A 20,389-nucleotide genomic window follows, 5' to 3' on the forward strand; every position below is an offset into this window, starting at 1 on the left:
AATTACAACCGTGCAAAACGCTAACAATGAAGCATTGGTCAGAATTCAGGCAGGTTGTCCAATCTGAATGCTTCAGATGCTGCAGCATTTTCCTTTCCGTTTTTCTCAAATAAAACAAACAAAACCCACAAACCCTTGCTATGTTAGAAACACCTTGTATCGAGCCCCCCATGGTCTCCGGCCACCGGCGGGTGACATGCTCGGAGCTGGCTGGATGACATAATGACAGATTTATGCAGCAGCAACATTTGGAAACAGTAGTTAAAGCTCAAGACGGCTCTCAACTCTCAATTCTGTGTTTAGGATTTACTGCTGGCAGAGGCAAACAGAGGTTTTCTCTGAGTTTTCAGTTGGTTAATGGGCCATAGGCCTTTTTCTACTTGCAGCAAGATATTTCCATAATTTTTATCGGAGTATAGTTGCTTTAAAATGTGTTAGTTTCTGCTGAAGGGTGCAAATCTTAGTGAGCTCTATTACAAATTGGAGGAGATTGCCTAACTAGATGGTGAGCATCTTCTCTCTGGAGATATTTAAGAAGAGACTAGATCTGTCACCAGGTAGGTAACGTAAGTAAATGAAGAAAACTGGATGGGGACTGTGGCAAACCAGAGGGCGTAAGCCCTGACCAAAGGGGTCAGCAGCCCTCCAGTCAGGCTGGTTGTTGACACGCTGGAGTATCGTCCCAGTGTTGCTAGGTCCTCCAGCTTTTCAAGACAAGACAGAAACCTAGACTTCTATGTGAAATTTTCCAACTTTTAAGAACCCTAAGGCCAAATAAAATGTCTGCAAGGTGTTAGGTTAGGTTTCTCCACTGTTGCAGAATCTGTACAGACCTGTAAGGGCACACACAGCATTACAAAGCATCTTGAGTCGTTGCTGCCATGTTTTATCGAGGCAGCTTTGTTAGGGTCACGCTGTGTAGCTTCAGTAGGAAGAACATTGTTTTGTAAATTGTGTTATTTTACTATATGTTAATGGTTTTCTTTCTGCTTGGGTCATAGAAATGGATCTTGATTATCTCTGCACATTTTCCTGTACTCGTCTACCTTGTGAGAGCTCTGACTTTATTTGAAACTGTTGCTGTGTCAGAGGGTTATTTCCTTGAAGGGTGAAACTTTTAACAAGATGTCCCACAGTGTCTGATTGAGCATTCAGTAATTATGTTGAATTGGGAGGTAATGGCCCACTACCAACCTAGGTTTAGAAAACTGGGTAAATCATTTAGACCAGAGTAGGACTTCTTGTATGATGTGATTCCGGGAGTCCACTTGTCTGTATTTATATATCCAGGGTGTTAGAACACCGACCCTGCAGCTCTCTGCCATGCAAGAAGGAGACTATACTTACCAACTCACAGTGACTGACACAATAGGACAGCAGGCCACCGCTCAAGTGACTGTTATTGTGCAGCCTGGTAAGTTCTAACCTTGTGGTGCAGGCTCTTCTGTTGGCTGGTCCCTTGACCCTTGGGGGGAGAAGAGGGCTTGGGTTCTGAGCTCCATGAGGGTGGAAGTGGGAGTTACCAATCCACCAAGCCCCTGGCAGCTGCTCTTGTCCATTCCCCTAGTGCTTTCTTCATAGCTAGAGAGAAGGAGTATTTCACAGCCTCGCTTGTGCCCTTGCTCTTGGCGAGTTATTGTGCCTTCAAGGGGAGCTAGCAGATAGAGTCTCTGCCAGCCCAGATCTTACCATGTCCTATTTTTTTTTTTTTTTTTTTTTGGCTGCGGCTTGCAGGATCTCACTTCCCCGACCAGGGATTGAACCTGAGCCACAGCAGTGAAAGCACCGAATCCTAACCACTAGACCACCAGGGAACTCCTCCCACCATGTCCTTTAAGGGCCATCTTAAAGCCCACTTCCTCAAGAAAGCCCTACGTTATCTTTCAGACCCTCTCATTTGAACTCCTATAGCATTATACTTCAATCCATGTTCTTTCAGAGTTGTTTTATACGTTTCAGTCTTATATTCTTCATGCGAGCTCCCTGACCATACCCTTACCTCACACAGTATCTGACAGTTCTATGAGTGGAGAGGCAGAGTCCTTGAGGCTTCCAGAACATATGTCCCAATTGGTTCCTCTCCTTTCCCAGCTGGACTGCCTGCTTTTGAGCTCCCAAGTCTCTTGTCTTCTAGAAAACAACAAGCCTCCACAGGCAGATGCAGGTCCAGATAAAGAGCTGACTCTTCCCATGGATAGCACAACCCTGGACGGCAGCAAAAGCTCAGATGATCAGAAAATTATCTCATATCTCTGGGAAAAAACACAGTGAGTATTGACACAAAATCCTTATGTATGCAAGGGCTCCAGACCTTTGAAGAGCAAGGTTTTATTTGCTTTTAAGAGTTTACTTTCTCTTATTAGCTTATCCAAGGGGGATTACTGAGAAAGAAATGTTTGCAATCCCAAACTTCAACTCTAAGAAAAATATAATTTTTGTAAGAAGGAAAAAAAGAATGCTTACCATTAGCTGTCCCCAGGTAGTACTTTGTGGTTCTGATGCTTTTACAGGTACAATCCATTTGCTGAAATGCATAGTTTAATTACACTTGAGAGGCAGGATGGAAGGGGTAATGGAGCAGAAAAATACTGTTGCTCAAAATTAACTGGGTAAGGCTGTCAGGGGGGATGGGACAGAGCAGCTCTTAAGGGGAATTGAAAATTCATCTCCAAAATGAAAGCATTACTCTGTTATTGCTTCCTTGTAGATACCATATACCATTTATGTTAGCCAGAGGCCAAAGGCAATAACCAAAATAATACTAATTAAATTGGAATTACCTAATCGAACCATTCCTGGTTCTCACAGTTTCTTTCAGCTCCTTTAAACCATAACAAATGGAACTCAGATTATATGCAGGATCCCACAGGAAGCAATCCCAAGGAAGAGTTAAAAGCATTCCCAGTTTCCAAAGGTAGCAACCATAGGACAGACTGGGTTTTTTGTCTTTGCTTTTGTTTTTGACTAGGATGTTAGAGATGGGTGGGCAGGGGCTGTAATTTGACTTGTAAAAGCACTTGACTTACGATTAGTGAGTTGGATTCTAGAAATGATTTTCCTTAGCTTTCGTTTCTATCTTTTGGAGAACCTAATTTTCCTCAACCCAGCATGTTTTAATTATAACTGTTTATTGAAGATACAGCAGATAAACCTTTTAGTTGAGTTTTATTAGTGTTTACAGCAGAAATAATCCTTAGCATAGCTTCTTGGAGGAGAATCTGTTTCAAGGGGGGCTGCTAGGGTCAGGGTTATACATTTAAGCAGCAAAACAAAACAGAGCAAAACCTGAGAGTCTACAGGTTTCTCTGGTTGTCCTGCAGTGTTAAGGAAAGCTCTGAGGCATTTTGACCCTTGAACAGAAGGGCTGTCTGGTGTATGTGCAGTGTTGTGCCTACATGCTGGCTCAGAGCTCGTTCACCTGCAGTGTGAGGCCACAGGGGAGAAGGAAAGATACAGGGCATCTTGGTTCCTCTGGCCCCTGTCCAGGAGCTGGAGGGAGTTTTGCCTGTAGAACTGCTAAGAAGAGGATGGTTTTTCCCTGAGAGTTCCTCTATAGCCTTGGCCCATTTCCTTTCCCTGACTTTTCAGCAAGAGGGAGTTTGGCATGTGACTAAGAAATGCATTTTGCTTCTTTTCTGGCAAGAACTGAACCAACCACTGGGCCAGAAATGCTTTTCAGAAACATCACTCTTAAATCATTCTTTTGATCAGAGACCTGCTCAGAGCACTTTCTTCCTTTTATTGGAGCAGCAAAGAGTTTGAATGTTCTAGAAGCTCTTACAAAGGATAAGGCTAGATGTGTTTGAAAGCTGGTGAATGGAATTTTCTGATCAGCAGGTAGCCTGTATTTTGGGGCCAAATGACACTCTGTCCAAATGGAATATTTTTAAACATGCCCTCTCAAGGTGTGAGAAACAGTAGTTCATGTCTTAGCTGAGGCAATAATTGTCTGCTCCTGCGGGGACAGGAGAGCAGTAGACAGGTACAATTCCACCCTCTGGTTTCTCTCTTTGTCCAGGGGACCTGACGGGGTACAGCTTGAGAATGCTAACAGCAGTGTCGCCACTGTGACTGGGCTGCAAGTGGGAACCTACGTGTTCACCTTGACCGTCAAGGATGAGAGGAACCTGCAAAGCCAGAGCTCTGTGAATGTCATTGTCAAAGAAGGTACCTCACTGCCTTGGGTTGGTGCAGCAGCCTCTGGGCCAGATAACTGAAGAATGCATCACCTCTTGTTTGGTTGCAGAAACTGATTAGAGACAAAGTAGGGAAGGAAGTTAGAGGTTAGGGTAGCTCTTAGTTGCTTTTCTACAACAGCCTTTGAGTGAGCGACTTTTAAGGTGAATTTTAACTTCTTGCTTTCCCTCCCTTCCTTCTCAGTTGAATAGGGAGAGAATTAAGGTTTTTTTCCTTTGTATTTTTTAAAAAATAAATAAATTAATTTATTTTTGGCTGCCATGGGTCTTCCTTGCTGCGTGCGGGCTTTCTCTAGTTGTGGCCAGCGGGGGCTACTCTTCGTTGCAGTGCGTGGGCTTCTCACTGCTGTGGCTTCTCTTGCTGCGGAGCACAGGCTCTTGGCACGCGGGCTTCAGTAGTTGTGGCACTCGGGCTCAGTAGTTTTGGGTCGCAGGCTCTAGAGCACAGGCTCAGTAGTTGTGGCGCACGGGTTTAGTTGCTCTGTGGCATGTGAGATCTTCTCGGACCAGGGCTCGAACCCACGTCCCCTGCATTGGTAGGCGGATTCTTAACCATTGCGCCACCAGGGAAGCCCTGCATTTTTATTTTGCCTCTGCTGCTGGGGTTTCTGTGACTCTTCTGCTAGCTACAGTGACACCTGCTGTCAGACCTTAGAATGACTGCCCTGCACTGGAGCTTCCCATGCTCATCCTAGGAGCCTGCACGCTGAGGCCAACTTGAGCAAAAGTGGATTGGCCTTGCTCTGGTTTGCAGGCACAGTGATCAGTGATGGTCTTAGGAGAGGTCTATAAGCTGATGGTAGGAAAAACTATCAGATATGCAGGGGATCCCCAAACACAGTACACTGAACTCAGTGAGTAGAGAGCACACACTGAGTAAACAAAGCTGCAGGTGGGGCCCAGAATAAGAAAAGGGTCTCTCTTCTTTTTCTCTATTAAAGTGCTAAGGAAGAAGTCAAGAAAGATGTTCAGAGAATAACATTTTCAGCCATATTTTGAAGATAATTTGTGGTATCAGCTGATGAAACCTGAACTTCAGGGCTTTAATCCACTTTAGGCCTTCGTTTCCAATCATCATATTTCCCCAAGCAGAGAAATGGATTCCTTTGCGGGAGGCTGCTATGAGAATGCAAGAGGAAACTATACTTGTCCCCTCTACTGTACTGGTGTCAGGGGAACATTTCTCTGGGTGGGAATGGAGCCTCAGGACCTGTGGCACTGGTGGCGTTAGCTCTACACTGTTAGTTGTTGGCATGGGCATGGATAAGCACTTAAAACAGTTCTCCATTTAAGATAATTTTGAAGTTTAATTTCCTTACAAGCATCACGAGAAGCATTTCTTCTTTTTCTGAATGTTACATTTTTTTCCATGGTTTCTCTTTGTTTAGAAATGAACAAACCACCTATAGCCAAGATAACTGGGAATGTGGTAATTACCTTGCCCACAGACACGGCAGAGCTGGACGGCTCCAAGTCCTCAGATGACAAGGGAATAGTCAGCTACCTCTGGACTCGAGACGAGGGGAGCCCAGCTGCAGGGGTGAGTGTGCCAGCGGCTGGAGAGCTACACAGGTCATGGTGGTGCGGTGAGGAGAGGAGACTGGGCTAAACACTCCAGTACCTGTTTTAACCAAGCGGTCTCTTATGTCAAACCTGGATTGTGCTCTGAAATCCAGGGAGGTCAGATGACTTGCTTAGGGTCACCCCTCAAGCTAGTGTGGAACAGAATGTGATTCTTTTCCCTGATCCTGGTTGCTGTGGGCTGTAGTGCCATCACAGAGCAGGAACTGCCCCAAGTCAAAGCCGTCTAGCCCAGAGGGGACTTCGTTATGACAGACACAACAGCTGACTCCACGGAAGGAGTGTGGTTTTGTTCTGCCGTATAGCCATGTCGTTCAACCCCACAGGAGGTGTTAAATCACTCTGACCACCGCCCTGTCCTCTTTCTTTCCAACCTGGTTGAGGGAACCTACGCATTTCACCTGAAAGTGACTGATGCGAAGGGTGAGAGTGACACAGACCGGACCACTGTGGAGGTGAAACCTGGTGAGTTCACTTACTGAGGAGTCGGGGTGGAATTGCTGGATCAGCCTAGCAGGGCCTCGATCTTGAGACCCTTCCCCCAGCATGGACAGAGCCAGATGGCATATCCAGCTTTAAAAAAATCTAGAACCCCCAAGCTAAGAACTCCTTAGAGACTTTCTGTTCCAACAAGACCTCTCCTACCCATGCAGAAATATGGACCTCCCCCTACTTAGCTCAGATGGAGAAACAGAAACTCAGAGAGGGCAGGGCTTGCTCAGCTTCACACAGCAGTTGTGTCAGAGCCAGGCCTTTGGGCCCCTACTCCAGCACTTTCTCCTCTGCGTGTGACTGATGAGAGAGGGCCCAGGGTGCTTTGGGAATCTGAGCACAGGAATAACTTGAGTCGTGGTGTCTTATCAGCACCCAGCTGCAGAAAATGATTTATTTTTGTAAGTTGAGCCTCAGGCTTTATCTGACAACCCCCAGGGAAGGTAAAGTAACTGGCATCCTTTACATTTTTAAGATTTGCAGAAATAAAATTTCTTTCTTAAATAGAACCATGTTTTTGTTTTGTATCAAGGCTAATTTGGTAATAGGGAGGCAGTGAGTACAGGGTGAGGTAGAGCTTTATAAATTCCTGAACAACTGATGAGAAGGTATTAACTTTAAACCTACTGTTTATTATCTAGGCCAAGCTAATGTACAGATGTCTTAGACAGGAAGGGATCTTGGCAGGTCTTCCAGTCCTTGTCCTACCTCTGAAGGACAACAGCCAAGACACTATAAAGTCTCTTCTGTGTTTAAAATCAGATCACAGATAGTCTACTAATTATATAAATTAGACATCAGGACAGGCAAGTGGTGCATCCAAGTATGTGAATAGGTATTCTGAATAGTCACTCTTAACTTGGCAAGTGTAGAATAGTCTTTAGGACATAATCAAAAGTGTAAAGCACAGTGGTCTTAGAGTTCTAGAGTTGTAAAAACATCGTCCGGCTGTGATGTTGTTTTAAGGAAATCCTTGTTTCTTGGCTGCCTGTATTTCCTTTGTGTTTATGGTTTTCAACACTGTAGGGCAGATGCATTCCCATAAGATTGTTGAGATGGAAAATTTCCCTCCCATTGTTGTAAACAAAGTACAGCAAGTTACTGAAAATCAGGTTGGATCAGGAGAGATCACTAGCTACCTGCCGCTTGGCCTGGAGAGTTCAGCAAAGCCAACTGGGCAGAGACTTTTAAAACAAACCTTAAAGTGTTTCTCTGTTCCCCACTTCCTTCACTAAACTCCATCACTTCGGCCTGGTCCCCAGCACATGTGTGGTAATTGCCAGGTTGGTGTAGAGACCAGGAGTGCTTCTGAAGCTCTCCAAGCCAGCCCCAGATTGCTGGGGACCAGGACAAAGCAATGGGGAATTCACTATTGTGCCTTTCCATTTTGAAGGAGGGCAGTTGCATTTCTGAATGCTCTCACCACATTCTCTCCTGGGCCAAAGCACATGCACAGTGGCAGGTCTATGTTAACTCTCCTACTTCTAAAGCCATGACTGATCCACATGCTTTCCAGATCCCAGGAAAAACAACCTGGTGGAGATCATCTTGGATGTCAACGTCAGTCAGCTAACTGAGAGGCTGAAGGGGATGTTCATCCGCCAGATTGGGGTCCTCCTGGGGGTGCTGGATTCCGACATCATTGTGCAAAAGATTCAGCCGTACACGGAGCAGAGGTAGCTGGGCAATGAATGGGGGGAGAAAAGGAAAGACCAGGGGGTCCCCTGGACTTCTTGACTGAGCTGAGAAATAGTGTGGGTAGGTAGAGAAGGGTGGGCTCTCTGACCAGGAACCACTCATGGTGTTCATTTTTTTTTTTGCGGTACACGGGCTCTCACTGTTGTGGCCTCTCCTGTTGCGGAGCACAGGCTCCGGACGTGCAGGCTCAGTGACCATGGCTCACGGGCCCAGCCGCTCCGCAGCATGTGGGATCTTCCCGGACCGGGGCACGAACCCATGTCTCCTGCATCGGCAGGTGGACTCTCAACCACTGCGCCACCAGGGAAGCCCAGTGTTCATTTTTTTAATGAAGAAGAAATGTACTCTTCTAGTACAGGTAATGGGCTCTGTACTAGACACTGCAGCAGGGTGCAAGGTCAGAAGAGGCCTATGATGTTTGAAGACCATAGTCTAGTAGGGGAGGTAATCAAGTTAACATATAGCATCAGTACAGGGTGGATTTGACAGAATAAGTGCTATTGTGAGCAGATAGTGTAGGGGGTCCTCAGAGAAAGAGAACCAGGCATGGCTTTCTTGACCTAAGCAAAGCAATTTTTGGCCTAAGCCATTTTGTGATCTAAGCCTGGCCACAGTACTTGCCCTTGAACAGGTCTCGGTAATGAATGATCTTAAGGGGAAAAAAAGAAGTCAGGAACAGGGAGTTCCCTGGTGGCTTAGTGGTTAGGATTCCAGGCTTTCACTGCCTTGGCCTGGGTTCAATCCCTGGTCGGGGAACTGAGGTCCCACGAGCCGCATGGTGTGGCCAAAACAAAACAAAAAGGAATGCAGGAACAAATGACTCTTTTCAGGCAAGAGAAGTAACAATAGCAAAAATAGTAAATCAGTTGTAAAGACTCCCAGTGCTGTTTCAGTGGTAAAGGTAGCCTGAAGTACTTGACAACCAGATCAACTGGAACCTAAGGAATGATGATATCGACCTTTTCTGACCCTCATGACCCTCAGCTAAAGCTTGGACTCTGTTGACTTTTGTCGCAATTCTGTGCTGAATTCTCCTCTGCTCAAGCCCCTTCACGAATATGCACATACCCTGAGCTTAAAGCTTCCGCAGTTTTGCTGCTCACGGAGACACTGCTTTGGGAAAGATCCCGGTGTTCTCCTTACTTGCCACAAGTGATAAAAGTCTTCTTTCTCCTCGTTTTTGACTTGGTTGTGTCTTTTGGCTCAACACCACGTAGAGAACCCAGTTTTCAGGTAACACAATCATGGAGACACAGGCAAGGGCGATTAATTCTTCCAGGAGGGTTGAGGTAGTCCAAAGATTTTCCAGAAGTAAAACTTGCCCTGATGAAGCATAGAAGGACTAGGAGGAAATTCAGAATAGGGGAACAGCATGAGCAATGGTCCTGTGGTATGAAAGTACGGAGTTTCCTCTGGAAGAAGTCCTTGGGTTCAGAGCATTTACCGGGCCCTAGGATATGGGGGACAATAAGGCTGGCTCTGTAGACTGAGAACAGTCATAAGCAAGCCAAGCAGTTTAGTGTTAATACTTCGGATAGGAGGACTCAAGTTAGTTGGTTTTATATGTGTGAATTTTTTGTTTTGTTTTGTTTTTGAAGCAAGGATATTAGATTTTTTTTTTTTTCCTTAGAGAGATCGGTAGTGTGGAGGCTAGACTAAAATAGGGAGAGATCAGGACATCCCTTGCAGTCCATTTGTTGAGACACCGCGCTTCCACTGCAGGGAGTGCAGGTTCAATCCCTGGTCTTGGGAATTAAGATCCCGCATGGCACACAGAGGGGAACTAAGATCCCACAGGCTGCATGGCTCGGCAAAAAAAAAACAAAACAAACAAACAGTAGGGAGAGACCAAAGGCTGGGAGACCAATCAGGACGCTTTTGGACTAGTCTAGTAAAAAAGGTGATAACACCTGAATTGAGGTAGTGGCGGTGGAAATGGCAGAAGAGAAGAGGAAATTAAAAGAAATTCAGAGGTAAATCAGTAGGACTCGGTGACCTTTGGGGAATGAAGGTGAGTGAGCCATCAAGTATGAGGATTTTTGCTTGGATGCCTAGATAGATGGTGAATCCCATTAACTGAGATTAGGGATCCAGTTTCAAAGAAAAGGTAATGAGTTCAGTTCTGACTGTTGAATTTGGCATATCTTATGGGTTACATAGGGACAGGTAGTAGCACATATAGGCTGGAACTTGAGGTGGAAGGGAAGGCCTGAGATAGGGAGTCACTACATACAGGCAGGCTTTAAGGCCATGAGGACGGATGAGTCGCACTGGGAGAGTGTCAAGAGGGTTGAGGAGAGAGCTCTGGAGAACATCAATATTTAAGGGGGAGGCAAGGAAAGAAGGGCCAGCAAAGGAAACTAAGAAACAGCCGTCAGAGAGATGGGAGGAAAACCAGGTGGGAGCTGTCTGCTGGAAGTTAAGGGACAAGCTGGCAGTAAGGGGCGCTGCCAAAGGATTCAGGTGCTATAGAGACAGGTGTGGTGAGCACGCAAAACAGGCTTTTGGGTTTGTAATTAGTAAGATCATCAGAACTATAGTGAGATCATTTTACTTAGATGCTGGGAGAAAATTTTTTTCATAGTTTGAGGATACAGAGATGGTAAGTATAATGCCTCTTTGAAGAGGCTGTTGTTGAAAACAGTATGGGAGACAAGCTCAGAAGAACACCTTTTAAAGATAGGAAATACTTGAACATTTTTATAGACTGAGGGGAAGGTGCAGAGGAAAGGTAGATGGTGGAGACTGGGGAGGCGGGTTATAAATGGAGGTAGGTCTGGGGCGCTGGCTGTGGGCAGAGCAGGAGACCACTTTCCCTGGAGGCAGGAGGAAAGGAGGGAAGATGTGCTATTATGGGTGAATTTAGAAGTAGAGAAGGATGAAATTTGAGAGTATTGGTACCAACGTCCTGTTTTTTCTCTGAAACTGGAGGCAAGGCCATCTGCTTTGAGGTGAGAATGAGGTGGGCAGCCTGAGGAAAGTGGTAAAGGTTGAGAACAGCAGCTCCAGGAAAGGATGCTGGCTTTGAGCAATATTGGAGTCTCAACCAAGGTTAGAGACATGAGGTGAGAGCAGCGATTCCCAACTCCAGCTGCATAATAGTATCACCTGGAGCTTTTATGAACATACCATTACCCAAGCCTCACCCCCCCATGATTATGATTATGATTATGATTATGATTCATTTGGTCTGGAGTGAGGTCTGGGCACCTAAAATTTTAAAACTCCCCAGATGAATCTAATATGCAGTCAGGGTTCAGTGGGTCAGAGACAGCATGATGATTAGGACTTTCTTTTTAACCTCTGCTCAGCAGCCTGGGAATAGGAAAAGGGAAGGTGGCTGCTGGGATCCATCAAGCTGGTGGGAATTGGCTGGGACAAAGCAGTGGACACTAGCGAGAGTGCGGGTAAGAGCATTGCGGAAGGGTTTGCTTGCGTACTTGCCGTCACTGCCTCTGGGACACGAGGAAGAGAGACGCATCACGGTGACTCTGGGTTTCTGGCTTGGCCTAGATTGGCTTAGCTGAGGAATTCAGGAGGAGGATATGATTGCAGGGAGATAGTGTATTACAATGGGAAAGAGCATGGGCCTCACACCAGGCAGTCCTGGCTTCTGAGCCCTGCTCTGTTAGTGGCAGCTTTGCGACAGTGGGCAGATTATTGCACCTCTCCGAACCCGTTCTTCACTTATAAAAATGCTAGCACCCATGTTATAGGGGTGTTGAAGATTACATAAGATAATGTTTGTGTAGTCTCTAACACGTAATGAGTTAGTGATTATTATAGGTTTATTTTGGAACATGTTGGATTTGAGATGCCTGTGGATGATCTGGTATAGATATTCTAGCAAGCATTTGCAGATACAGATTTGGTCACTCAGGAGGGGCATAGGGAGAGGAGACAAAGATTTGAGGGTTATTTGTATATAGACAGAAATTGAAACTGTAAGCATGAATTAGGTAACTAGGAGAAAATATGAGAAATGACCACAGATTTCTTTAAATTAATTTTTATTGAAGTATAGTTGCTTTACAATGTTCTGTTAGTTTCTGCTGTACAGCAAAGTGAAGCAGTCATACATATACATATATCCACTCTTTTTTGGATTTCCTTCCCATTTAGGTCACCACAGAACAGTGAGTAGAGTTCCCTGTGCTATATAGTAGGTTCTCATTAGTTATCTATTTTATATATAGTAGTATATGTATGAGAAATGACCACAAATCTTTTATGGAAAAGGTTTGTTTCTTGATTCTGGAGTTTATAATACCCCATTGTTAGCCTCACTATGCAGCAAGCGTTGAAAAGGCTTTTAGGACAGGGCTTCCCAAACTTTGATGTCAGTTCACCCAGAGAAAATGATGCTGTTTATATGGCACTTGGGGATAAATAGACAGTTATACTGGAAGCAGCTGGTCCAGGGCCTCTGGGATACCCAGGTCCCACCCAGCCACCCTGTGTGCTGTGGGGATCAATACCTGGGGCTCACCTATAAACCCAATGTGACCCACTGTTTGGGAAAGTTCAGTTTGTGAGACTAACACGGAGTCACGAAGCAGGCTGCCAAAAATGGAGGCCAAGGCAGAGAGAACAGATTTTGTGCCACCCAGAAGTGAGTTCAGACATGGTCTACCTTGGACAGAAGTTGACGGTCAGAAAACGAACAGATTCTGGGCCTAGAATAACATAATCTTGCACTGGCCACACCATTGTGTGGGGTCTTTATTGTTGCTGTCATAGTAATGATCATTTTGGCTATGTTTTGACCTACGGATAATGCTTTGATGCTGTCCAACAATTTATATTTTACAAAGCACTGTGGTTTGTTTCATAGATAACCCAGGCACAAACCCAACAGCACCACACTCTTAGCTGTTAAAAGGCTGGCAGGGCTTCCCTGGTGGCACAGTGGTTGACGGTCTGCCTGCCGATGCGGGGGACATGGGTTTGTGCCCCGGTCTGGGAGGATCCCCCGTGCCGTGGAGCGGCTGCGCCCGTGAGCCATGGCCGCTGAGCCTGCGCGTCCGGAGCCGGTTTCTCCGCGGCGGGAGGGGCCACGGCAGTGAGGGGCTCAAGTATTGCAAAAAAAAAAAAAAAAAAGGCTGACAGCAGGGATGTACCCATAACCAAATCCCCATTTTTCTGGCCTCCAGTTAGCTTTTGGAATAGGTCTTCTTGTTAGTTGGGGCAGCTTAGGCCTTTTCTAAAAGCATAGGCTTTAGAGTCAGACATATCAGTTGGGATCTGGCTCTGCCATAATTAACTGTGTGACCTTGGGCAAGTTACTTAACCCCTCTGAGCCCCAGTGTTGTCCTCTGTAAAATGGAGATGATGCTGATAACCCCTTTCTCACGGGCTTCCTGTGAGTGAATGTGTATAACACTTAGCACAGGGTCTGGCACAAACAGAAGGTACTTAGCAAATGATAGCTGCTGCTATCGTGTTGACAGCTTCAGCTCGTTCATACTGTTCCATGTCTCTGCAGCACCAAGATGGTATTTTTTGTTCAAAATGAGCCTCCTCACCAGATCTTCAAAGGCCATGAGGTGGCAGTGATGCTCAAGAGTGAGCTGCGGAAGCAAAAGGCAGACTTTCTGATATTCAGAGCCCTGGAAATCAATACTGTCAGTGAGTAATTCTGGGAAGTTGGGAATGAGAGTCCACCCAGTGTCCACAGCTCATCTGTCAGTCCCTGCTGTCCTTGGGCTTCATTTCCTCTTCTCTGGGACAAGGAGATAATCACTTTCCTCAACTACCATTTTTTCTTGAAAGAGTCTCCACTCATTGCAGAGCTTCTTAACCTTCCATGGGCCCCTGAGATAGCATTCAGAGGGGCTGTGAGTTTGAATGGGAAAAAAATTACATCTTTATTTTCACGAACCTCTAACTGAAATTTATTATTTTCCTCAATCATGAAGGTAGGCAAGAAACTACAGTTAGTATTAACAGAACATGTGACTTTAAGGCAATAGAAATCTCAGATAATTTTGTATCATACTACATAATGAAATAGCATTTTTACTCATCACCACTTCAAAATTATGACAGTTGTTAGACACACTTCTAGATCTTGTTACTTAATATTTTAATAAAGACGCACATATTATTTTAAAGTTCTGTATTCTTAAATACTTCAAAAACATGTATAGTATAATTGCCTTCCTTTGTAATACTATGTGTTTTATTTCGGCAGTTATTCAGAGAAGGGGGTCTGTGGGACATGAAAGATTAAGAACTGCTGATATGGAGAAACAGCAAGTAAAAACAGTCTGGAGCCTTTCTAACTGCTCCAGTTTTATCCATGATGATAATAATGGGCACTGTGTCCAGCTATAAAGGTTCTTGGGGCAGGTCTCCAGGAAATGTCGTCACAGGCCCTTGAGCAGGGGATCCCTTCGTATCTTCATGGGCACTGGAATTTGGTCAACCCCCGGCTCTGACGCCCCTTGACTTTTTTCCCTTTCCTGCTACTTTCAGCATGCCAGTTGAACTGTTCTGACCATGGCCACTGTGATTCATTCACCAAACGCTGTATCTGTGACCCTTTTTGGATGGAGAATTTCATCAAGGTGCAGCTGAGGGATGGAGATAGCAACTGTGGTGAGTTTTCTGCTTGGAACTGTGCCAGCTGGTTTGGCGTTGAGTGTGGCTCTGAGTTGAGTGGGTGGGTGTTGGTGTTTCCAAGGCAGATGAGCAACGAGGAGAAGAACTTTGTGTATTTTCTGTTTGCAGAGGACGTTTACTTCCTTCCTCCACACTTGCTCAAGGTTAGAGGAAAGCTCTGAAGCAGTTTTTTGTTTTTGGTTTTGTTTTTGTTTGGCCTCCCAGCACAGCTTGCGGGATCTTAGTTGCTTAGTTCCCCGACCATGGATTGAACCTGGGCCCTGGCAGTGAAAGCGCCGAGTCCTAACCACTGGACTGCCAGGGAACTCCCCTGAAGTAGTTGTTTAAGAAGAAACAAGCTTAAATCAGACCAACTACAAAATGCAGCCTAAATCAGACGAGCCGCAAGGCCTCCTGTCTTTTTGGAGTGCCTGTGTACTCTGGCCCCAGGGAAGCCCGTAGGTTTCCATTCCCCCCTTTCCCTCTGTTAAAGCTCCTTACAGCCTGCCCCACTTCCCCAGGATCTCAGAGCACCAGCTAGAAAACAGGGGCAATTCATAAGGTTTAAAGTTTCAGCTGCCTTTAACTCCAAGGTCTCACCTTCCCTAGGCAGCCCGAGGAGCCTTCTTGTTTACAGAGCGAAGCCATCTCCTACCCAAGGTGGGCAGCCCAGACCTCCCTTCTAGCCTCTTTTTTCACTGCCCTTAATATTTTGTTTCTCTCGGCAGAGTGGAGCGTGTTATATGTTATCATTGCTTCCTTTGTCATTGTTGTTGCCTTGGGAATCCTCTCCTGGACTGTAATCTGTTGTTGTAAGAGGTAAGATGGACTTTCCCTGGAAATTTGTTCGTGCTTCTAATTACATATTTATTCATTAGAGAGGTATCTGGCACCTTCTGTATTGAGGGCGCTGAGTCCTGGGTTTCTTCCCTTCCCATCGCTGTTACATGCCATGGCCCACCCACGGCATGCACAGAAAAGTTCTCCTTACCTCTGACACTCCTGAGGGCAGAAGCACACTCCTGTAGGCTGAGTGGCTGTCACTGCAGTGATTTGCCACCTGGAAAACGTGGCTGTGGCTGGAGTGGGAGTGGGAGGGCCTGGGGTGTGGACCTGGCTCTTATCTCTAGGGTGTGTGGCCTTTAATACTCCACACCTCAGCCTCACCACCTTAGCACATGGGTTCTTTTTTTTTTTAAATTGGGGTATAGTTGCTTTACATTGTTGTGTTAGTTTCTGCTGTACAGCGAAGTGAATCAGCTTTATGAATACATATACCCCCTCTTTTCTGGATTTCCTTCCTGTTTAGGTCACCACAGAGCATTAAGTAAAGTTCCCTGTGCTGTACAGCAGGTTCTCATTAGTTATCTATTTTATACATATTAGTGTATATATGTCGATCCCAATCTCCCAATTCATCCCACCACCCCTTTCCCCCCTTGGTGTCCATATGTTTGTTCTCTACGTCTGTGTCTCTATTTCTGCCTTGCAAACAGGTTCATCTGTACCATTTTTCTAAATTCCACATATGTGTGTTAATATACAATATTTGTTTTTCTCTTTCTGACTTACCTCACTCTGTATGACAGTCTCTAGGTCCATCCACATCTCTACAAATGACCCAGTTTGGTTCCTTTTTATGGCTGAGTAATATTCTATTGTATATATGTACCACATCTTCTTTATCCATTCATCTGTCGTTGGATACTTAGGTTGCTTCCATGACCTGGCTATTGTAAATAGAGCTGCAATGAACATTGGAATGCCTGTGTCTTTTTGAATTATGGTTTTCTCAGGGTATATGCCCAGTAGTGGGATTGCTGGGTCGTATGGTAATTCTATTTTTAGTTTTTTAAGGAACCTCCATACTGTTTTCCATAGTGGCTGTATCAATTTACATTCCCACCAACAGTGCAAGAGGGATCCCTTTCTCCACACCCTCTCCAGAATTTGTTGTTTGTAGATTTTCTGATGATGCCCATTCTGACTGGTGTGAGGTGATACCTCATTGTAGTTTTGATTTGCATTTCTCTAATGACTAGTGATGTTGAGCATCTTTTCATGTGCTTCTTGGCCATCTGTATGTCTTCTTTGGAGAAATGTCTGTTTAGGTCTTCTGCCCATTTTTTTGATTGGGTTTTTTTTTTTTTTTGATATTGATCTGCATGAGCCATTTGTATATTTTGGAGATTAATCCTTTGTCCGTTGCTCCATTTGCAAATATTTTCTCGCATTCTGAGGGTTGTCTTTTTGTCTTGTTTATGGTTTCCTTTGCTGTGCAAAAGCTTTTAAGTTTCATTAGGTCCCATCTGTTTATTTTTGTTTTCATTTTCATTACTTTGGGAGGTGGGTCAAAAAAGATCTTGCTGTGGTTTATGTCCAAGAGTGTTCTTCCTATGTTTTTCTCTAAGAGTTTTGTAGTGTCTGGTCTTACATTTAGTTGTTTAATCCATTTTGAGTTTATTTTTGTGTATGGTGTTAGGGAGTGTTCTGATTTCATTCTTTTACATGTAGCTGTAGCACATGGGTTCTTAATTTGTTTGCCTTCCTTTCAGTTTGGGATTCTCACGTGTATATGTTTTTACGTAATTGTAGACTTAGGTTAGTCATGATTAAGTCTTTCAGGTTTTTTCATTTAGTCTTCCTATCTAGTCTTATAATATTTAATGGTAACATTTATTATGTTTTTAATTATTAATAATATCATTTCTATGTTTACTGTGTACCAAGCAAAAATGTATAAAATGTGTATAACATTTTATACATTTTATAGGTAATATCTTTTTTAATATGCATAACAACCTTTTCTCAGGAAAATGACATTTTCCATGGACACACAGTTAATAAGTGGCAGAACTGAGATTCAACCTGCAATATAATCTCACAATAAAACTTAGAAAATTAAAAGAATTTTTTAAAATTCCCACCAGCCTAAGACAACCACCATTAAAAGGTTTTGCTGGTTTAATGCTTTCCTCCACCCTATACCCTTCCAGCATAGGAGCGTCATTTTATTTACATTTTTAACCCATCTGTCCTTCCTTCATTGCCACTGTGGAGTGGTGAGTCCATGATAAAATGATAATGTTTCCTTTACCTTTTCCCAAATCGGTGAGGACTATTTGAGTAACAAATCCCAGTTGCTGCCTTTCCCAGCTGAGGAACAAGGAGAAGCACCCCTTCCATCAAGCAGCGTCCCCCAGGCAGGGCCCTGCCTGCAGTCTGGCTGCCGCCCTGCGGTGGGCTACCTGCGCCTCACACAGAACCTCTTCCTGAGCGGGGGATTGTGTTTTTCAGACAAAAAGGAAAACCGAAGAGGAAAAGCAAGTACAGGATCCTGGATGCCACGGATCAGGAAAGCCTGGAACTGAAGCCAACCTCCCGAGCAGGTAGTGGCCCCGGGAACTGGGAACCGGGGGTGTCTAGGTTGGTGCGCTCTCCCTGAAGAGCCGCCACCATCACAGTCCCTCCTAAGTGTGTTTTTGTCGGCAGCTCTTTGTGCTGGAAAAGCATCTTGTCCCGTCCCTGATGAGGGCTCAGGGTCGGCTTTGCCTACTGGACAAGCTCAGACTCCAGGGCTCACTTCTTAGTGGTCCTTTGACTGTGCCGAGGGGCTCAGCCCCTTGCTTTCCTTTGCCTGCTCGTTCCCCTCAGGGTTCCTGCCTGGAGTTCAGCTTTTCAAGCTGTCCCTGTAGTGAGGCTCAGGGACCTTGGTCTCTTATTCCTGATCAGTCTGTCCTTTCTGGGCAGACAAGGTGAGGCCACGAAGAGATCAAAGCCAGCGTCTGCCAGCTGGCCTCCTTGCCGCCAGCCATCCTCTCCCATCTTCCTCTCTCCAGTATTTGTCAGGTAGATCCAGCCTCCATCATTGTCTTAGAGCAGGTGGAGGGCAGCTCCCCTGCTGGCTCCAGGTGCACTGCGCTCATCTGTCAAAGAATTTCCAGCTGCACAAGCATTAAGACGGCTTTCAGTGATGGGGCTCGGAGGGCCAGGGTGGGTAGCAGGCCCTCCGTCCTTGTCTGGACTAGGTCATTGGTGAGGTTCCCATTCATCATGGACGCCACAGGATAGGCCTCATCTCTTTAGGGGAGCTGGACTCTATATAGAGCTATTCCTAAACACTCTGCTAGTAGAACTATTTTTATACAAAGTATTTATTAAACATCTCTCATGCTTAAAGCTTCGTATTAGGAGAGGCTGTAAGGGGACTATAGAGAGTTCTAAACCGTAGGCTCTGCCGTCAGAATTTCACTGTAGTGAGGGAGAAGACATATGAGAAGAGAATAAATGCTCATAGGCAGCCTGGGCTCTGTCAGCACCCAGGCAGCTTGGTTAGGGAACGCTGTGGGGCAGTGCCTGGAGGCTGGGGCCTAGCGAACCACAGAAGCGCAGCCAGAGCGCACACAGGATACTGAGGATGAGGCCTCGAGGGGAGAACGTTGTACAGCACCGTCCACAGGGTAGCCAAGGTTGTGTTTATGTTGCTCTGGCAAGGCTTTTCCCCTCCTTGAAGTCATTCGCGACTTACTTTTGGTCTGGTAGACATGGCCCTGGTGAGCTTACGTCACTGTGCTTTTCTGAGATCCTCCTCCTTGCTGGTATCTCTCTTTTCTAAACCAGTTTTGTTGGTTCATATTTCTGTCCAGAAAGCACTTTCTCGTCCTTCCCTTAACCTGCCAATTAAAGTCGTGCTTATCTTTCTCCCACATGTCTGTTTTGGCATTTCTCTCACTGTATTATATCAGTTATGTTATTGATTGTCCGCTTACTAGGTAGGGACTGTACCTTATTCATCTGTAAATATGGATTAATACCACTGTGTACCAGGCCCTATGCCAGATACTGGTTATATTACAGTGAACTAAACAGAAAGACGTTGCTCTCGTGTAGTTTATGTCGGGCCGACATTAAACAAACAAGTTCCCAAATATACAAAATGTGATAATGGAAGTCTTTATAAAGAATAACACTTAAGCTGAGACCCAAGGGATGACGAGAAGGAGAGTAAGGCACGTGAAGACTCTGGGAAATAGGACTGCAGGCAAAGCTGGTGATGGCCCAGCTGCTGGAATGAGCAGAGGGGATTTGAAGAAGACATGGTGAGCATGGGGTGAGTGGCACAAGGCTGGACAGGTGAGCAGGGACCTTGCTGTGGGTTCCTTCTAAGAGCAATGGGGAGCCATGGGTAGTTTTTTTAAGGAGGTGCATGGTGCAGTTAGATTTACATTTTAAAAAGACAACTGTGGCTGCTATGTGAAGGAATTGGAGAGGCAAAAGTGGGTGAGAGGAGATTAGATAGAATGCCCTTATGGTGGAGAGATGATGAGATGGAGAGAGGCAGACGGGTTCCAGATCCATCTGGGGGGAAGGCTTGCTGAGTTCATGCTACGTTTTCCAAGGGGGGTGAGAGAGAAGGAGAAGTAAAGGATGGCGCCCGAGCATCTGTGGATTGGGTGCTTTTATTACCCTAGATGCAAACGACTGCAGAGCAGCGCTGGAGAGGATCGTTTGGTTTAGAACAGTTACGAGTGGGGTTGAGGAAATGAGGCTGGAGGGTGAAATTATGGGGAGTTTTGAACATCAGCCTAAGGAGTTAAGCATTTGTTCTGATGGTGATGAGAAGTGACATCTTGAGAATGCTGGCATGGTAAAATTAGTCTAGTGACAACATTTCATTCATTGACGAGATTACAGGTGGAGGCCAGCAAGGAGATTCTGTGACGGTCCGAGGAGGGATGATGATGGCTCAGACAGCTTGGTGTCAGTGGGATGGAGGGACAGGAAAGGTCCAGGCTGCCTTCTGACATGAGAGACAAGAG

The 20,389-nt window shown here is 45.4% G+C and overlaps 1 protein-coding gene across 5 annotated transcripts in view; it reads left to right on the plus strand.

Annotated features, from left to right (window-relative positions):
• Positions 1-20,389, plus strand: part of KIAA0319L (KIAA0319 like) — a 118,030-nt gene that overhangs the window by 84,434 nt on the left and 13,207 nt on the right. For 4 of the 5 annotated variants that reach the window (XM_033422159.2, XM_033422161.2, XM_033422158.2 and 1 more), the window contains 10 exons: positions 1,291-1,414; positions 2,135-2,267; positions 4,019-4,167; positions 5,585-5,736; positions 6,104-6,242; positions 7,786-7,945; positions 13,453-13,595; positions 14,445-14,567; positions 15,299-15,389; positions 17,868-17,959. In XM_033422159.2, the coding sequence (XP_033278050.1) occupies positions 1,291-1,414; positions 2,135-2,267; positions 4,019-4,167; positions 5,585-5,736; positions 6,104-6,242; positions 7,786-7,945; positions 13,453-13,595; positions 14,445-14,567; positions 15,299-15,389; positions 17,868-17,959 (1,306 nt within the window). The remainder of the gene's footprint in view (positions 1-1,290; positions 1,415-2,134; positions 2,268-4,018; positions 4,168-5,584; positions 5,737-6,103; positions 6,243-7,785; positions 7,946-13,452; positions 13,596-14,444; positions 14,568-15,298; positions 15,390-17,867; positions 17,960-20,389) is intronic. The other variant, XM_033422160.2, reaches the window with a different exon arrangement.

The sequence above is a fragment of the Orcinus orca genome, chromosome 1, assembly GCF_937001465.1.
Source record: "Orcinus orca chromosome 1, mOrcOrc1.1, whole genome shotgun sequence".
NCBI classification, from domain to species: Eukaryota; Metazoa; Chordata; class Mammalia; order Artiodactyla; family Delphinidae; genus Orcinus; species Orcinus orca.